This window comes from Benincasa hispida, chromosome 5, assembly GCF_009727055.1.
Source record: "Benincasa hispida cultivar B227 chromosome 5, ASM972705v1, whole genome shotgun sequence".
In the NCBI taxonomy this organism is placed as follows: Eukaryota; Viridiplantae; Streptophyta; class Magnoliopsida; order Cucurbitales; family Cucurbitaceae; genus Benincasa; species Benincasa hispida.
The window spans coordinates 36,959,945-36,979,407 of record NC_052353.1 but is presented as its reverse complement, the minus strand read 5'-3'; the positions used below and the strand labels follow the sequence as shown (position 1 = coordinate 36,979,407).

Below are 19,463 nucleotides of genomic sequence, written 5' to 3'. Positions count from 1 at the left end.
TAATGCAATTCATTTTAACAATGTCCCTCCTCATCCTCAAGCTATTAATCTTGCTATGGAAAAAGTTTCAGAGATTTTTCTTTGAAGAAGGAAGTCGCCCATTTAACATCAATTTGAACATTATTGCGCCTGTTAGTTGTTGGAATCTGCCAATAATAAAGGGTTGCTGGAAGATGAACGTCAGTGTCGTTTGATCAGAGAATGTTCAATGTGGTGTGATCGGTTGGATTATTCGTGATTAGAATGAACATCCTATTGGGGGTGAGTGCATCTCAATAACTACTAGTTGGTCGATCAAAGTCTTTAAAAGTTAAAGCCAATGTCGCTGGTTTAAAACACATCCTATTTTCTTAAGATGGGTAGATCCCCTCCTCCCCCATTCAGTAGAGGCGGAATTGGATTCAATCAAAGTCATTATGCTTTTGAATCTTGAGAATTCTAACTTATCTTAGGGTTTTTTTCTTATGAGGAAACTCTCTTTCTTACTCCTTCCGTAAATGTTTCTAATTTTTGCAAAATTCTTACAGAGAAGAACAAAACTGCTCATTATCTAACAACTTTGGCATCTTCTTCTGGATTTCCTCTTTTTGGAGAGAGTCCTTTCCTCCCTCTTTGTTATTCCTCATCCTCGAGAGGAATTAATATTTGATTATTGGGTTGCTCTTTCAGTTTTAATGAATTTCAATTTCAATATATATATAATTCGGCTTTTGGCACATCATTTTAAATTAGTCAACAAACTGACCCACAAACCTAATGTTAGGCCAACATAGTGAGCAACATACTTCAAGGAAATTTATATTGTTTCTTGAAGTTAAAAAAAAAAAAAAAAAATTAAACCCTTAAAAGTAAACATATTATAACAATAATTAGTTATGCAATTTCCCAAATTTATTGACCTTTAAACTCATTTTGTATCTATATCATTACAGAAGTTAATGAGACATTCTAAAAAATATTTCTAATATTTTTTTTGGAATTATAGGAAAGTCAACTCTAGACTACAAACCTTTGATCTCTTAGTCAAGTAAATATTTTGACTAATTAAATTATGTTCAAGTTTGACAGATTCTCTTTAAGCTTTTCAAACCATAATTTAATTGGAAGGTGATAACACATTTAGCCAAAAATATATATTTTTCTAGAGCAGCAAGAAATAGAATTGATGAGATAATAAAAACTGTAGTGGTAATAAAGACTTCACACAAGTGAAGTGTTGAGATATTGCATTTTAGTGTGGTTAAAGTTTTTGGGTACTAATTCTGAGGCAATATTGGAAAGGAAAAAGGAGACTATTTTACCAATGAGTCACAAGAATTCACAAACTACAAGAATCATCAATGATGAGAACACTACATATATACACATTCAACATTGGCATTTACTTGTGGGCTAAAGGGATAGAGAATTGCAGCACTTTTACACAACTAATCCAAGGGATGGAAAGCCATTCCCTACAATCATCTTTCTTTCTTTTTTCCTCTTTTTCTTTTTCTTTTTTCCAGATACAAAGAGATACATTTAACAACATAGAGAAGAAATATAAGAGCCACCAAGAAGGTTTCAAAACCCAGATCCTAAAAATCACCAATCTGTTTCTTGTTACTTCAATCTCTGCCTCCATCGGGTTGAAAAACGAAAAGGGGTCCGTGTAATGTTAGTAGAATAACGGGTGAGGAGTGAGTCATCATATCATCAGGATCATATCAGTTCTACATGTATTTGTTAGGCTGTTGTCTCGTTGGAAATCGATTCAGTTGCAATATGTGCGTTCGCAAGCTACAATCTTTAACCTATTTATAACATCCAAATGGTAAGGTAAAATAAGAGGAAAAGCAATATGCAGACAGTTCACATTTCTATTATCAAAACTAGATAACTATAACTATAACTAACCTGCATGGCCGCTAAAGTGGACAAAAAATCTTCACATTGTTGAAGTAAAATCCGTTCCTTTGCCGTCACCTTAACCAGTTCAGCCACCACGGAGTTTGTTTCTTCTACCTGTGAACGAGACATAACCATTTCTAAGATACAAGGAATGTCAAAGGAATACAAGTCAAAGATGCTATTATCTTTTAACCCTCAAGGGGAAAGCTACAGAAAAGGGAGCAAAGTTCATCAATCTATCTATCTTCCTTGGCTATGCTTCCAAATAATAATTTATATTCCCTAAACTACTATCACAAGGAAGGACCGCCTCTCACAGCAATTTCTCCGAGTCCTTTGCCAAAAAAAGCTTCACAAGGATATGACATGGCAGTTTCTTTTTTTCCTCAATTTTAAGGTTTTGAATGGAGGAAATCTGAATGGACACAAACTAAAAGAGCTAAAAAATAAACATTAATTCCAGGAAGGAACACCCCGCGATAATGAAAACCAGCAACCAAAAATTTCTCGAACAGGAAAACTGGAAAAACCTAAATTGAAACTATAGTACATAGCTTTGTACCCAAAATTGAATCTATCGAAGTACAAATCTATAGGGCAAACTTTTTTATTTTCATTTTGTTTAACATAGTATCTACCTTGCTATAGTTCTTTTGATCTTACATCTCTTTTGACCAATTGATGAAGTCTTCTATAACTCCTTTGGCTTGGGCATGATACCCCTCTTTTGTAAATTTCAATTTTCATACATAAATGAAATTTTGTAGTACATAGCTTTATTGCTGTCTATTCATAACCTTCGGCATGCAGAAAAATGAAAAACTTTTTCATACAGGTAAAAGTTCTAGGTAAAGCAGCACCTTAGATGAGAGAGAGCATATTGAAGATGCCATTGCCTGCATAACATCAACAGCTGAACCCACAGCATCTTTCAGGTTCTGAATATCAGCCTGATAAAATAAAAATTATTTATTTTCTTCACATTTGAGCCTTAATTAGTAACTGCTTTCGATGGAAATAGAAATCAGTGCAGGGTACATACTATTGCTTTCCCAACAACTGGGAGCCGTAGAGTACTGGCCTTCAAAGCCTCAGTTGCTCCAAGCATGGAGCTCGAGTGATCTCTGTCTAAAAGAGCCCATTCTTCCAAATAACTTATCTACAATCACATCAATCAAATAAGAAAAGTAATGTTAAATTTGGAGGATAAAATAAATGTAAAATCTATCATTCACAAGGGCACAAAGTTACCACCAAGATAGAGGAAATTAAGGCCTTTTTTCAGTATGACATTATTCAATTAACTTTAATGAATAAGGCCACTTCCAAACAATATTTATTCTATAAAACTCAATCCATTACGGTAAAAGATGGGGTGTTGAAGAACAGTTTAAAGGAAAAAAAAAAAGCTATAGAGAGACTACTATGTTGATAGACCCCCAGAAATTAAAGTACATTGTAGTATGAAGCATGAATGTGGTGAGTCAAGCATTTGAGTTAGTCTATTAAGAGTTGTGGGGGCCAGGTGGTTAGTTAGCCGTAATGTATAAGCATGGTAATCTATGAGTACGAGTATATAGACTTTTAGTATCATCAAGAAAGGTATTCTATTGTTAATAATTTAATTAGGCAAGTGTCTGGTATATATATATAAATTCTTAAAATTAGAGTAGAGAAATAAATCTAGAAATGAGTTCGGACAGTGCAGGGAATGTATTCTCCATCACTCCCCACAAAAAAAGGGGGGAGATTTCCAACCCCCCATTTTTAACCAAGATTATCCACCCGTTCAGGGCAGGGCCTTGTGAGAATTCAAACCCATGGACATTTCTACCATCCCTAAACTTAATTTGGAAGGTAAAGGTACATGTAAAAAAATGAATACTAGTGATCAATTTGCGATTGGTAACCTAAGGAATATGACCGGGCCTTAATGACCATATGGTTCTGGAATTTCCAGAAGCCACAAATCGGTTGCAGCATAAAGTGTTCAGTACTCATGGAAAGAATGATGGAGCATGGTTAGAAAATACAAGAACATAGGATGTGCAAAGAGTCTTTGGTGGAAGTTGAAACATTATGAAATTCAAGTGCATACTTTTTTTTTTATAGGAAACAAAGATATGTATCAGTAGCCAAAGTGAGCTTAGCTCAATGGTAATTGGCATGGCCTTCCTCCCTAGAAGTGAAAGGTTCAATCCCTCATCCCATAGTTGTACTCAAAAAGAAAAAAATCACGAGTGCCATCCTCTACTCATACCAGAAAACCTTTCTACAAGTAGGGTTTAAAATGGTAGGAAGATGAGAAAAAAGCAATAGGTGAAATTAGAAATACTATTAGGATACTATGGGTATGTTTGTACTAGTCGAAGAGTATGTCAGGCGGATTTGTTATATAATTTATAAATAGGTTGAGGGAAAAGGATGGAGGAGACAATTGTTTAATAGGACTGTGCAAGTAACTCAAAATACTTGGGAATTATTGTAGTTCTATCCTTCATTTTTCAATATATTCTAGACTTACAGTTATTAGGTTTCTATAAGAAGACCTTTTTTAGAATGACATTTGGTTGGAAATCAGCTTCTTTCCCGACAATTCCCAAGGTTTCAAGCGATACCAACTACTGTAAAACCACAAAGCATAAAGGTAGATGGTTGATAGAGAGACAAAATCTTGGAGATTCCAACGCCTATAGAAGGGTCCTTCCATACACAGGTCGCAAAATCCCAATCAGCTTTGTTCATGGAAAGACAAAATTTTGACTTTTATCCCAGTGATTGGAATGGTGAAAAATGAAGCACAAAGGAGTGATCATCGAATTCCAGTCGGGAAGGTTTTTGGTAAGGTTGATTGGATTTATGTCCTTGTTGGAAGTTGGATCAAACTTGAAACCATAACTTGGTTCCACCCCTAACAAAATTGGAAGTGAGTTAGATTAAGGAAGGTTTAGGAGTTTGGTTCAAATTCTTCAAGTTTACAGTTTTTGGTTTTGGAGTTCAGTGTAGTTTTCTGCTCTTTGCTTTTATTTTAGTTTGGTTTTGTACCCTTTGGCATTTTTCGGTTCAGTTTGGATTTCTGCGCATTGCTTTATAATTCGCAAGATTACTGTTTAATTTCCAACAAGCTGTTTTTTTTAATAAGAAACATCAGAAAACTTTATTCCTCCAAAAGAACCAGAGAACAACCTAAAATCAGAGAAATCAGCCATGTTAGTGGAATGCTCAAGGTGTTCGGTGATGAACAAAGAAGTTGAACCTCAGGGACATAGTCATGGTCATCTATGATTGACCTACAGGAGTCTTCCTTTTGAGAAAGAACTGGTGGGCGGGTGTATGTATGATCAGCCCATTCAGAGGCCTCATCGTCCTTCAAATTTCTGCCAAGATTTAGGTCCCAAAAACTTGCTGAGTTCCACTCTTTCACGGTGGCATTGGTAAAAACTCAGAAGTTCTTTACCTAGCCTACCTAAAGCAACCCAACAAGAAAAGGGCCATCAAACTACAAGAAGGGACTCCAATCCCATGGAATGTATGCCCCTGTTTTCTTACATGTTTTTGTCAGTGAAAGATGGCCTACTGTAATTAAAAATAAATAAAAACCCCTCTTAAATTGCCTTATGGTTATGGTCTGTTGACGGCATGGAAACACACAATGATTCCAGAATCCACTATTGGGCGAAGATAACATTCAGTTGAAAATCATTCACTCTTGGTCAAATGGCTTTGGCCTTTTTCAGTGGGGAAAAATGCACTAGGGAAGAAAATAGGGGCAGCCCAAATAGGGTGTTCCGAAGGAGAATTGGTGGATAGCTTTTGCTTCCCCCGACCCACTGGAATGCACTTGGGAGGACATTTTTTCAATATGAAAGCTCTCAATCGCAGATAAAGTTAATTTGGTAGTGGGCAATGACGAAAATATCGAGTTCTGTGATGATCAAGGCAGGTGTAGTTCCCTTATCTACCAACTTTCATAGAATTTAGTAAATCATTCCATTAGTCAGGTGAAACTTGAATGGTAGAGGTTACCAACTTTCTTCACTATTCTTCACTTTTGATGGGTTAGGTTAAAGACTATTTAGAGAATTTTCAGTAGCAAGTCTTTTTGTGAGATAATGCTGCAGATTTTGAATTCTCGATTTCCCTGTGTGCAAATAGATTTGTGAACAATGCTTCTATATATCCTTCTTAGATTTCTGTTGTCTTGATTATGATCCCTCTATGGTTAATGTACTTTGTTCATCTTTCTTATGTTTTTCGTTATTCTTTTAGGGAGATTCTAACATTTGAGTATTGACCTCTTTTCATTTTTATTTTTATAATATCACTAATAAGTTTTGTTTGTTGTTCTTGGATGTCCTCGAAGGGACATATAAGTTTTTGCACTGGGAGGACATTTTCAATAAGTTTTTGGAGTCAACTAAAAGCTTTAATTACACATCACCAACTATTTTTAAAAATTAAAATAAAACAAATTTTGGAAGGACTCTCTCATCCAAAGGTCAAAATCTTCATTTGAAGCTTCTCTTGAATAAAATCAACACTCATCATAAAACCCAGAGAACAAATTTTGGAAGGCTGTGCTCTCTTTTTTGTTGGAATATAGTTGTTTGTTTCCTAAAAAAAAAATGATAAAACCCAGAGAACAGATCCCAAGAGGTCCCCCCCCCCCCAAATAAAAATAAAAAATAATAACAATAACAATAATTGTTGTTGTGCCTTGTGCACAAACAACATAAGAAAGCAAGACCATCTTTTCGAACTTTGCAGCTTAACGTTTTTGGACTACCCTCCAACTAATTTGGGTCGCAAATTATTCATCCGAACAGCATTATCCTTACTCTTCTCCATGGGTGCTTTGATTATCACCCTAACAAAGACGATCAAAAGCTCCTTTGGATGCACTTTATTAGAGCTTTTCTCTATACTTTTTGATTGGAAAGAAACCATTGATATTTTAAGAGAGAAGGTTTTCTATTTTGTAGGAGAAAATTGCTTTGTGGGGGGCTTTGTCTTGGTGCAGATTGCTCGACATTTTTGGTACCTATGGGTTTTCTTCTCTTTTCCCTAATTGGAAGTTTTTGTTTCTCTGTAACTTCCTTAACCTGGGACCATGCTTTCTTCGCCTTCACTTTGTAATTCATGTGAGTTAGTTTCTTAATATATATTATAAGAGACAATTTCATTGATAGTATGAAATTCTTAACCTGATGTCCAGCCAAATGGCTTTGGCGGATTCCCCTCGAGTTTAACTCCCTTTGGCATAGGATTAATGGTAGCAAGTCTGGTCCTCATCCTTTTGATTGGTTGTTACAAGGAGTTATAGGCACTCAACGGAATCTTTGAAATGATATTTCTAAGAAAGATCCCTTCTTTTTCTCCTTCGGTTCATTGTGTGGCGGGGGTGGGAAGGATGGGGCATAGACCTCTCTGCTCAATGTTTCTGCATCTTTTTCACCTCTAGTCCTATAAAAATCGCATTGTGTCGAACTTTTTAGTTTGGTCAGGAAGTTCCTTCTCTTTTTCATTTGGGCTCCGTCACCCTTTGTCCTGATGGATTGGGCCTTGCTCTTGTCCTTGCTTGAGGTGACTGTTTTTAGATGAGGGAGCAAGGATTTTAGGGCGTGGAGTCCTGATCCTTTGGAGGGATTCTCATGTAACTCTTTTTTTCATGGGCTTATCCTTCTCCCACAAATGAGTTGGTCTTCTCTGCACTTTGGAGGATTAAGATTCCTTGGAAAGTCAAGTTCTTTACTTGGCAGGTCTTATATGGAAGAGTTAATACTTTGGATCGCATTGTGAAGAAGATGCCCTCTTTAGTTGGCCCGTTTTGCTATATTCTCTATCGAAAAGCGAAGAAAAACCTAGATCACATTCTCTGGAGATGCAAGTTCGCGAGAGCCATGTGGTGCGAGTTCTTTTAGACTTTTGGTTTTTCGCTAGCGTGGAACCGGGAGTTCGGTTATATGATCGGGGAGTTCCTCCTCCATCTGCTCTTTGGGTTTGGTTTTTATGGCTCCCTCAGGTTTCCACTATTTTGTGGGATCTTTGGGGGAGTGAGATAATCGTGTGTTTAGGGGTTGGAAAGGGATTCTAGTGAGTTGTGGTCCCTTGTCAAATTTCATGTTTTCCTCTTGGCTTTGATTTCAAAGACCTTTTGTAGTTTCTATTTTGTATAATTGGAGTCCCGGTATGTAGTTGGACTCCTTTTTTGTCCTTTTTTGTGGGCTAATTTTTTTTGTCTGTATATTCTTTCATTTTTATCTCAATAAACATTGTTGCTTAAAAAAAAATAGACATATGACCTTGTTATCAATTTAAAAGATGACTCCAAGTCGTCTTTAATATAGGTAAAATTTTCAGAGCCTACTTTTTCACATTTCATAGTCTTTCATATGGACACAAGAAAAAAGAAAAAGTTGCATGCACGTCAAACGGAGGCAGTGAAACAATCGAAAGGTGCAACTCCCTTCATATCAAGCACTATGTACACAATGGCTACTGGGCAAAGATTCCCCTAGTTGATTAAGTATCAAAAACAGCAAAAATAATTGAAAAAAAAAAAGAAAATCATCCAGTAACAAAATTATGATTAAAGTATCTTAGCTATTGAGATTACTGATCCAATTGTCCGTACTAAAGCTTTTTTTCTTTATGAGAATGTCCGTAATAAAGCTTGGAACCAAAAGTGAGACCTTGATAATATACACACACACATATATACACATCTATACTATAAGGAAAAAATTCACTGATGAGAAAAATTACAAGGGAGGGGGTATAATGTCCAAGGGAGTTACAAAAAAGCTCTTCAACTGGATAAGAGAGTAGAAAATCTATAGCACTGAAAAGGCCAAAGGGCTAGTATTTACAGTTTACACCAAGTAACAACCAAAGAACTAGTTCTCGTAAAAAAAACAACCAATTAATGATAGCACAAAAAAATCTATTGTAGGAGAGTTCCTTATTGCATTAAAAGACCTGACTACATCAAATAAACATTAGTGGGTCCTAAATGTAATAATGTTGGACACACAAAATGTGTGAAAACTAGTTCTTGTTTTTGCCTTATTCAGCACAGGAATATTTCCATCAGTTCTCTTATCCTTCCAAGGTTCCATAGTCAATTAAATTTTCCTTGTCCCTATAAAAATTTTATCTATTGGGTTAGATACAGGTCAATAACGCCATTGTTTATGAAACTTGAAAGTTTATGGACCTTTTAAATTATGTGATTTTTGAAAGATCATGCCACTCTTCAAAAGAGAACAGTAATAAACTTTTCCAAGAAAATACTGGAAACAAACTCCCACAGAAAACCTATGGCTAGTGAGAGTGCTTGGAAAGCAAGGGAAAAAGAGAAACCTTTATACATCAAAATAGATTTTCAAAAAATCGTGTAATGAGAAACCAACCCTACGATGCAATTGCAGTTCAAGTGTCATTTAGAAGAACAATGCAATTATTTTTTCTACAAGCAAAGGAAGAAAATATATTTTTCAAGTTTATAGCATTTCTTTTCTATGTGTCATATACAAGTTTGATGGCATTTAAAGAGCCAAAAACATCAACCAAACGATATTCTTTGGGAGAAAAAGAAAAGGGTTCTGAATCTTACTTGTCCCTTGAGGACGGATGTCAGCTTCAGCTTTTGCCGTAGTAATAGTAACTTGATTCTTTTAAGTGTGACAGTATGCCGTAGTTCTGAGATAGTGACCCATGCATTCCAGACATTCCTCTGGCACAGAAAAAAATGGCCAATAAAACTAATGTACTTAATATTCCAATCACACTATAAAACAGCAAGTAATTCCATAAAAGTCTATGAACGAAATTTTTTGTGCGACATAAAACTGTTTCCCAAGATTTTTTTTTTATTCAACAGAAACCAAACTTTCATTAGCAATGGGTATTAAAAAGCAGAAAAAAGGTAAGCCATGTAGAAGGAACTCCAACCAACAAAAATAAGACCTAATGGGTAATTAGAAAGTTCTTAAAAATTAAAAAACGGTACCCATGTAGAAGAATTAAACCAAGCCAAAGCCAAACCTCCTCTCAAGATCACGAAATTTCCAAAAAGATATAACGTTCCTCTTGGCCAAAGATTGTTTATAGACCAATTACAAATCTAGTGGCCTAATCAACCAGCAAACAAGACATCTTTTCCTCCAAGCAATTGGTACCCACAACACTTCAGTGAAATTAATCTTTAAGACCAAAAACCATTTAGAGCACTTGAAGAATATATATATGTATGTATGTATATGGTCAAGATAGTTAAAATCACCATTGTCATGTACAAAAACACTTCAAAACGTGCCTTCAATAATTCCAAATCAATTTAATGTTTGATTTTGTACTTCTAAAATTGATTTTTATATAGTCAAAATTGATTTTGAATGATTGAAAGCATATTTTTAAAGTAATTTTGAAAGTGAGAAAAGTGAATTTAACAATTTCAAAATCATTACCCTGAACCTCCACCAACCAAAAAAATCTCCAAAACCTATAACTTAGGAACCCCTTGGAAAGCATCCTTAGACAATCTATAAAAATGACCAAAGGAACAAAAGAACATGTTCACTTCAAAGCAATGAATATTCCTCACTCTGCCGTTATGAATAACCTAGTAATTAGCACTTGAGTACGCCCATTGATTCACTACCTTCAATTACTACTAACCACCTAGCTTGTAGAACACGTTTAGGAAAGATCTATCAACTTTGTTGCAACTTGTAAGCCTTCTCAAAGTTACCATTTGAACTCAAAACCCTAAAAAATGCCCTTAATTGCAGTCATCTACCACCTGGAATCAATAGTTCGTCTCTTCCTGACAAAAGCAGACTAGAAGGGGAAAACAGTTAAAGGAAGTCGAGACTCCAGTCTTTCAGAAAGCACATTCACGAGGATCTAATAAATAAGGCAGTAATTAAACTAATAAGTCACCATATTAACTGAACGTAGCTTAGTGAGGGTCGTCATATATTAGGTTCATCCACATTAGACCTTTGTTGTCATCATCCAAGAAGTTATCTCTACCCCCACATAAGCATGCTAAAAGGTGAAACTAGTTTGAGGAAGTGCAGATTTTGGTCTTTCAGCAGGCACCTTTTTGAAGACTGTATAAAGACAGTAGTTAAGGTAATATGTCACACAAAATGTAGCTTATTACGAAATGGAAATATATAAGTCTCATCCACATTAGACTTTTGTTACCATTGCCATTCTAGATTGAAGTTTCCACCACTTCATCTCAAAAAAATTTATGGGGATTTGAAGACCATCTTTATGATTGAAGACGGTTGGAAGGGGTTTTCCATGGGGATTGATCGAGGCATAAGCAGGTAAATTTGGGTATAAACCATGATTCATGGTGTTGGTGGTTAAGCTTGGATCAGTTATAGAATAAGAAAGGCTTTATTTCCACGGTCATTTTGATTTATTACATCTTCTAAATAAGCTCTAGCACTTTACTCATCACTTTCTTGCATCTTTCCTCCAAATTCTTTTCTGCGACCATGAAACTTGTCGAGCGGGTGAAGCCATGAGAGAGAATTACAAAAATATATCACAGTAGCAAGTTGATTACAGACACTTTAGTACAGAATCTACAGACCAATAAAAGAAGAAACAACTTTGACATATACAAAACCACCAAATGTAGAATATTGAACCAGACTACTTTTTTCACTTCTCATGACATTTCCGTTTCAGGCTTCATCAAAATAGTACAACCATTTTAAAAAATAGTTAAATCTTTCCAGCCCTTAGCTTTCCAAATATATTTGAAACAAATTTTGGTTTTAAATTATAAAACAATTTTTTGTTTTATAAAAAAGAAAAACAAACTCCAGACAAGCCCTTAGCTTTCCAAATGTGTTTAAACAAAAAGGACAAAAATACAGATTAGTGGAAACTCTAACATCCTATATGTTAAAAAGTACAGGAACCTAAAGTAAGGGGTCCTAATTCTCTTTCCCGGAGAAGAGTGGACTAATAAAAACCTCATTGACAAAGGAAATAAGAGGAACTACATCATTGGAGTCTCTATCATAGGAATCTCTACTAAAATCAACATAAAAGAAGATGCTACGTCTCCTTTTTCTTCACCGATGAAATTGATTGCTTCTTATCAAGAAAAGATTAAACTAGATCCCAACGTTTAGGTAGAAGGTGACACAAAAGATAATACATGAGTAGTGTCAATGCAGTTAAGGAAACTAAGAAGTGGAATCCTCATAGAACGTACATCCCAAAACAATGATGGATCCAATTTCCCAAGGACAAAGAAAATTGTAACATTTGCTCCTTTGGAAATTATACCTCCAAGGACGAATTACGTTTCTTAAGACTCTTTGATCAAGAAAGAATCTCACCCAAAATACTCAAATCCCCAAGACAAAACTCTCCAAGTAAATCAGTAAAACATATACCTAAGAAAGGGAAAATATTCAAGTTGACCAAGTTAACAATACTCAAACCACCTAAAGACAATAGCATCACGAGAATACAGCCTAACCGAGCATCCCCTCGGTCCATCCATCCCTAGCCATATGAAGTTCCCCGTGAAAGATTCAGCAGCAGTTGAACAAGCAATTTAAGATAGAAATCTAGAAGAGAGGGTTGATTTAAGATAGTGGATATGGCTAGAAACGTCAGATATGAATATGATATAAAATCCAACTTTTAGATGTAACAATCTAAGAGAGACAGTGGGCATCAAGAACAAAATGCAAGCTAAAGTACAAGTAGTAGATATTGAAACCTCCACAATGATAAGGGAATTAGGATAAACCACAGAAATAATCAAAAGGGCAAGCTTATTATGCACACAAATAGTACCTCTGCGTTCAGTCTCTGCAACATAAATGTAGCATCTGCCCTTGCATTCACAAACCGCCATTGCAAGTAACGATTATGCTGAAGCCTTAATACATGTGCATCAACAATACGATCTTCCCCCATCTTCCCCCTCCGGATGTCAACGGAGAAACTAAGAATGGAGGGCGTACTAATAGAGTTACTAACCAATGAACCACCGACACCATTTCTAGTTCTGGAAGGACTGGAAATTCCCCTTGATGGTGATGATACTGAAGAAGTCCAAAGCTTACTTGGGGATGGAGGCCTTGTCCCACCTCGAATTGGGGAAGCCATAGTACGTGGAGATGAAAGTGGACCATCATTTGAGAACCGTTTTGACTGACTGAACTTTGATGGGGCTCCCACTCTTGCCCCAGGACTAGTCGATAATGGAGAACCAGGATCATGCAAGCGCCGCAGCCGGCTGTTTGTCTCTTGCCAAAACCTCGCTGATACAACAATCCCTCGAGGCCCATTTCGCCCTTTGGCGACCGAACCACAATCTTGAACTCCTGAAGTACTGCCGGAGGAAACACTATCCGTATCAGAAGTAGTGAGATCAGAAGGCACAGAAGATTCATTCACTGAATCGGCATCTGGGCTTTGTCGAACTGCCTTCAACAACTCGGAACTGTTTAAATCCAAGCTCAATCTACCGTCAAAAGAAGCTCTTCTACTGTCATCTGATATTGTTTGCTGTAATGCCCGGACCACCATTCCAGATCCAATTCCATTCACTTTCTTCTGCTCACCCCCACAATCAAAACTCCTTGACAACGGGTTCCCTTCCAAATTCGCATGGCGGTTCCTCGCCGGCCAACGATGTTGATCAAGAAGCTTCGAATTCTCCACCTGAACACCAGACCCATCACTCTTATCCCTAAGTGGTGTCGCTCGACGCCGTTCCGGCGTCGAACCCTTTCTTGCATTACTCAAACTGGGCGTCGCAGTAGCCTTAGTCTTACTAATCGGAAGGGAAAACGCCTCCCCTTGAAACGAAACAGACAAACTCCTGGTAGAAGTAACCAAAAGCTTCGCAGCCGCGGAACTCTCAGTCGCATTGCCGTGTCTCGAATCAAGAACCGGAGTAATCGAGCGGGGGGTTGCTGGTCTTCTCCGGTCCACCGATTGAGACCGTTTAGGGCCAGAGGAAGGCAATGGGGTCGAAGCAGGGGTTAAATTAGTGGACCTAGAGAGCAATGGAGAGGGAAATCGCCGAGAAGAAGCCGAGGACGAAGTAGTTGAAGAAGTAGAAGTAGAAGTGGAAGGCGAAGGAGACATGTACCTGGAAGGAACCTGTCTGCCTCTAGGTTTTCTTTGAAGAACCCCATTATCTCTCTCAGAGGGTAACAATGGAGGTCTGGCTTGGTTGTTTCTGAGGTGATCTTGCTGTTGCTGGTCATTGCGTTGTTGGGTTGTTGAAGTTTTGGGGATTGAAGCTGCTGCTCCAGAAATGGCAGCCACCATTGATGCAACAAAGCTTCTATTTATCCTCTGTTCTGTTTTCTTCAGAGTTGGATGCTCAAAACCCACGATCTCGATGACGAATGACCCATTTGCAGGGAAGAAGATTCAAGAAATTCCAGAGAGAATGAGAAGGAAAGTGGGTGGATTCAACATTTTCCGTTAAAGCTATGAAATCACTGCTCATGGGAATGGACCCTTCCCCGCTCTCAAAGCTCTCACTACCGTCTTCTCTGGGCTAGAGAAAGAGAGAGAGAGAGAGTAGGTGACAGGCAAGATTTGAGAGCTCAGCAAATACACTTCACAGAGAGAGAAGAAAGAGGGAAAAAAAAAAAAAAGAGAGAGAGGAAGTAGAGAGAGAAAGTGAAGTGTATTTGTATATATATACATACACTATACACTATATCTATCTACTCTTCTTTTTGGGTTTATGAGAGTCTTTGGAGAGACGTTATGTTTTTCTTTTTCTTTACCATATGTGGGATGATGAGGGTAGAGATGTCCATTTTTATTTGGGCGGAGATCGGAGTAGGAGAAGTTTACAGGAACGGTGAATGAAATAGGGAGTGAGGACATGGTCAAAAAATGATCTTCGGACCTCCTGTGACATTTCTAGGTGGGAGATTGAATTATCTCAAAACAAATAGATATTATAAATTCATGTCGTTTGAATTATATTCATGTTGGTGTTACGTAGTGTTTTTTTCTCTTTCTTTTTACATGTTTTATTGTTATTTGACTTTGAATAGGTTTTTAAGCTTTCAAAAAATATTGTATAGGTCTCAAATCTCAATGTTGTTGATTTTAACTATAATATTAGGTCATTTGAGAGTTTGTTTCATAATCTAAGATTTTTTATATAGTTTTTTGTTTTTGAAATTCATGCTTGTTTCCTCTAGATTTCTCTATTTTGATTTTCATATGTTAAAAAAAATTTGAATATCTAATTAAATTCTAAAAACAAACATAGATTTTTTAAAAAATTATTTTTGTAGTTTTAAAATTTTGACTTATTTTTAAAACATGAATAGAAAGTGGATAACGAAATATATAAATTTATGAGTAGAGGTAATGTTTTTAAGCTTAATTCACCAACTTGGTAATCAAACCGTGGTTAAAAGACTAGCTTTGCAATTTTCCATATTTTATTTTGAATTTTGAAAACATTTGTAAAATGTGGAGAACAAAACAAATAAACTCTTAGATGGGAGTAATGTTTATAACCTTTTTAAAAATAAAAATTCAAATAGTTATCAACCTAAAACATAAGACTTATGTCCAATAGATTTTGCAACATTTTTTAAAAAAATTTAATGAATTCATTAGATATAAAATTAAATTATATCATGCATAACTCTAAAATTCAGATTTATAGACTATAAATTTTAAAAAAATGTCAAATAGATCCACAATTTATTAGATACAAGTTTAAAGGTTAAAAATCTATTATATTTAAAATTGAAAGCAATATATAACACAAAATTTAGAAGTTATAAGCTTATTAAATTCAAAATAAAAAAAAAAAATAGAATCTTAACATATATATTTCATAATAGCAAGATACAAAATGTATTAGACGGAAAAAATTTTAATTGTGAGAGTTATTAAACATTTTAAAAAAATATATTCGCATATTCGATTTTTAAAAATAGATAAATAAGATAAATAAGTTATATAAAATAGTAAACTTTAATTCTTTAATAGAAATTGATAAATGTTGATAGAAGTTTATGAGTGTCTATCAGTCTATCATTGATATTATGTAATAGACATTGATAAAAAAAAAAATTCAGTATCTATTAATGTTTTTTATTGTTATTATTTTTATAAATAAATTGACATTTTTTTTTATCCGTGAAAATTTATACTAAAATACTGAAGTTTCAAGTATCTAATAATGAGTAGCTAACAAGTACATATTTTATTTTATCTTGGTTTTTAATTTATTTATCCTTTTTCTTTTTGAATGGCAACATGTGATCCTTTGTTTTTTTACTTGTGTAAGCTTTTTATATTATAAGGTTTTATTTTATATGGTAAAGTTTTGTATTTTGATATCTTTAAAAAAGAATGTGATGGTTATCGTTGTAAAGACCAATTTTTTTAATATTTTTTTAACAAAGGTCTCTACAAAAATAGGTCATTATAGAAAAATTATTAAATCCAAATATTTTAATCTTGGAAATAGAAATTTAACACATTGTCCTGGATTTGGTACTTTGGTATTTGGGATTTCAAATTTTAGCTTATAGTTTAGAAGTGTATATATATTCATCATTTAATAGGTTAAGGGTAAAAAGTATGTCACTATTTTTTTTTTTTAATAATACATCGGATAGGAAAATCGAATCTCTAATTTCGAAGTTAATGCTATAAGTATCATGTCAATTAAGTTATGTTCAATCTAGCTAAATATGTCAACTTAAACTTAGTTCGGTGGTAATTAGCATGTGTGCTCCCTTTTTAAAGGTCGAAAGTTGGATCATCCATCTATGTAATTGTTGTACTAAAAAATAATCAAAGTATTATACATCTATTCTAAACTTTGCGAATAATATTATTCTTGTTAAAATATCATTTTGGTCTATGTATTTTGGATTTTTTTCATTTTTTGATTATAGACTTTTAAATATCCAATTTTAGTCCCTATATTTTCAAATTTCAATTCAATCCCTCAAACTTGATTTTATTCAAAATTGGTTAAATAAAAAACCATTTTTATATAAGAAAATTCAATATGTGAATAAGAGTTTCCAAAATTTATAGTGAAAATGTTATTAGATATTTGAAAAAAAATCAATAAATAACAATAGGGCCAGAATTTAAGATTTATTGAAAATATATAAACTAAATTTAAATATTTAAAAAGTATAAATACTTAAATTAAACAAGTCTTAAAATATCAAATCGATATTTTAACCTATTAGAAAACTACAAAATACGATTTTCGCATGCAACTGCAATAAGTTGTGCCCAAGATTAGCCTCAACGTCAAAGAGAAGGAATGACGTAAGAAAATTGAGATTTTACAATAGTCTAGTTCCTCCTCTAAGACTTAAATTTGGAAGATTATACATAAAATTTGGAGCGTAAATTTTTATCTCTGGAAAATAGATTTATTGACTTTTTTAGTATAATAGGAGCAGAATATTTGAACTACAAACTTTTTAAATCGCTAGTACATTTATATGCCTATTGAGTATACTTGTTTTGACTAGTTCTCTCGACTTATTTAAAATGTTACATATATATTTATGAACTGAGTTCATATATATATATATGAACATATGAATAAGTAAGTACTTATCATATCATTTATTGAATAATATATCTTTTTGGTTGTCACCTAATTCTTATAGAGGGGTTTGTCATGGTGATCATGCCCTAAGAAGGTGGGCAGATTGGGGTTCATATAGTAATTTCTCTTCTTTTTAATTTGATTCTTAAAAAGCTATTATTGTGTAATTTAAATTATGTTAACAATTATTAAAATCAATAAGGGATGCTCTCTCTCTTTTTTTAAAAAAAAAACATTGTACAAGATTATGAAAAACCATAAGAAGCAAATGATTTTTTTATATATATATTCGCCTTAACAGAAAATAGTTTTAATGTTAAATTATCCCATAGTTTTGTAATTAGTTAGTACTATTAAAAAAAATAAAATAAAAATAATAATAAAGGGTAACTAAATTGAAATTGAATCTTCATTATTGGTATTTTTTTTGTTAGCTAAATTAGTGACACCATAAGCCCTAGAAAGTTTTGACCAATTTAACATGATATAGGACAGGAGTCGTTAAAATGAAAATTAGGGTTTATTCTTCTTATTATTATTTTTTATATATATATTTTCTACTTATGTATTTTTTTTTATTGGTTTATTGATGTCTATTTATTCACCTTACAAAAGGTTGATTATATATTATGGATTGTTCAATAACATACAAAACTAACATAGTATCAGAGCATTAGATTTTTGTCTCATTAAACCCTAGCTGTCAAAGTTCTGCCTCGCCCGTTGGGGTTTTAGCATAGTTAATCCACCCACATATTCCAGTTTATTTGCCCACTCATCACACACCTAGCTTCCAACGCGCTCAAATCCGTGAGTCTCAAAATGGAAGCCTAGATCTTCAAAAATTGTTGTTGTTCGCTAGACCTCTATCCTCCCATCTATGCTCGTGAGTCTTTCGTCGTGCCTCGATTCGCCCAATGCACCCAGACCCACGTCTTCCATTGGAGTTCGCTCAGTCATCCAACACGCATAGACCCACGTTTCAGCCGTCCAACACGTTTGTGGAGTTCGCTCACTTAGAGTTGTTCAAATCTCAATCGACATCCTGAGATTCAGGCATCAACGATCTGTCTGAGTTTGTTCCCTGTGGGTCTTTATAATGTTCGTATTTTTTAAATCTATAGCCGCTCGCTAATCGTGGTTCTCACGACAAGTTATATCTCACGTTTGATTCAAACCGCTTCAAATTGATTCAATTTGGGTTTAGTTTTTTGGTTCACCCAGTCCAGTTTGGTTTATTCTGGGTTCGGTCAATAAGGTTGGTTTAACATCGGTCAAACCATTTTAGTTCAAGTCATTTGGTTCAGTTCTTCATCTCGGTTCAATCAGACTAGGTCATTGTAGTTTAGAAAAACTAATTTGAATTTCTAATTTGGTTTAATCTGCCAAATTTGGTTAAGTTAATTCAGTTTGGTTCGGTTCATTCTGGTTTGGTTCAATTTAGTTCCTTGGTTCATTTGATTCATTTGATTTGGTTTGTTTGGCTGCTTTGGTTCATCTATGCATCTGTGGATTTATGTTCCATTTTCGAATCAGTTATTCGAGGGTTTTGTTTTAGATCTCTCAATGAGATCGTTGTTCTAACCTAGAAGTTCTTATTCATTCTTCATAGGTTTTGCATTATAGATCTCTATATGAGTATCTATGTTTCTAGCCTAGAAGACTCTTGGTTTCACCCTTCCTAGATTTCTGTTTCAGCCTAGAAGTTCTGCGTGTTTTGGTTCTTTGTGAGTTTTTATTTCAATCCCAGATTTGTTGATTTGTTTCGGAAGTTATCTTTGCAAAACTCACGTTGTTCGCCAATCTACCACATTGGGTTTAAGGGAGGATGTTAAAAGGAAATTAGGGTTTATTCCTAATTATTTTATTTTTCATTATTATTTCATTTTTAGTATTTTCTATTTATGTATTTTTTTATTATTTTATTGATATCTATTTATCCACCTTACAG

General features: G+C 34.6%; 1 protein-coding gene across 1 annotated transcript; it reads right to left on the bottom strand.

Moving 5' to 3' along the window:
• Positions 1–1,273: 1,273 nt before the first annotated feature.
• On the bottom strand, positions 1,274–14,559 carry LOC120078317 (QWRF motif-containing protein 2-like). The gene is made up of 6 exons (XM_039032552.1): positions 12,730–14,559; positions 9,506–9,625; positions 2,933–3,049; positions 2,751–2,840; positions 1,897–2,004; positions 1,274–1,793 (listed from the first exon to the last, which is right to left on the bottom strand). Exons 1-6 carry the CDS (start codon positions 14,215–14,217, stop codon positions 1,713–1,715), a joined length of 2,004 nt encoding a protein of 667 aa, XP_038888480.1. The 5' UTR covers positions 14,218–14,559; the 3' UTR covers positions 1,274–1,712.
• Positions 14,560–19,463: the final 4,904 nt, after the last annotated feature.

Bases quoted from the DNA above. Each gene is read 5' to 3' on its own strand.
- LOC120078317 (XM_039032552.1), bottom strand. From the start codon at position 14,217: ATGGTGGCTGCCATTTCTGGAGCAGCAGCTTCAATCCCCAAAACTTCA. The intron at 3,050-9,505 runs GTAAGATTCAGA...ATGTGATTGTAG, and splicing joins CATCCGTCCTCAAGGGACAA to ATAAGTTATTTGGAAGAATG. The intron at 2,841-2,932 runs GTATGTACCCTG...TTATTTTATCAG, and splicing joins CAGTTGTTGGGAAAGCAATA to GCTGATATTCAGAACCTGAA.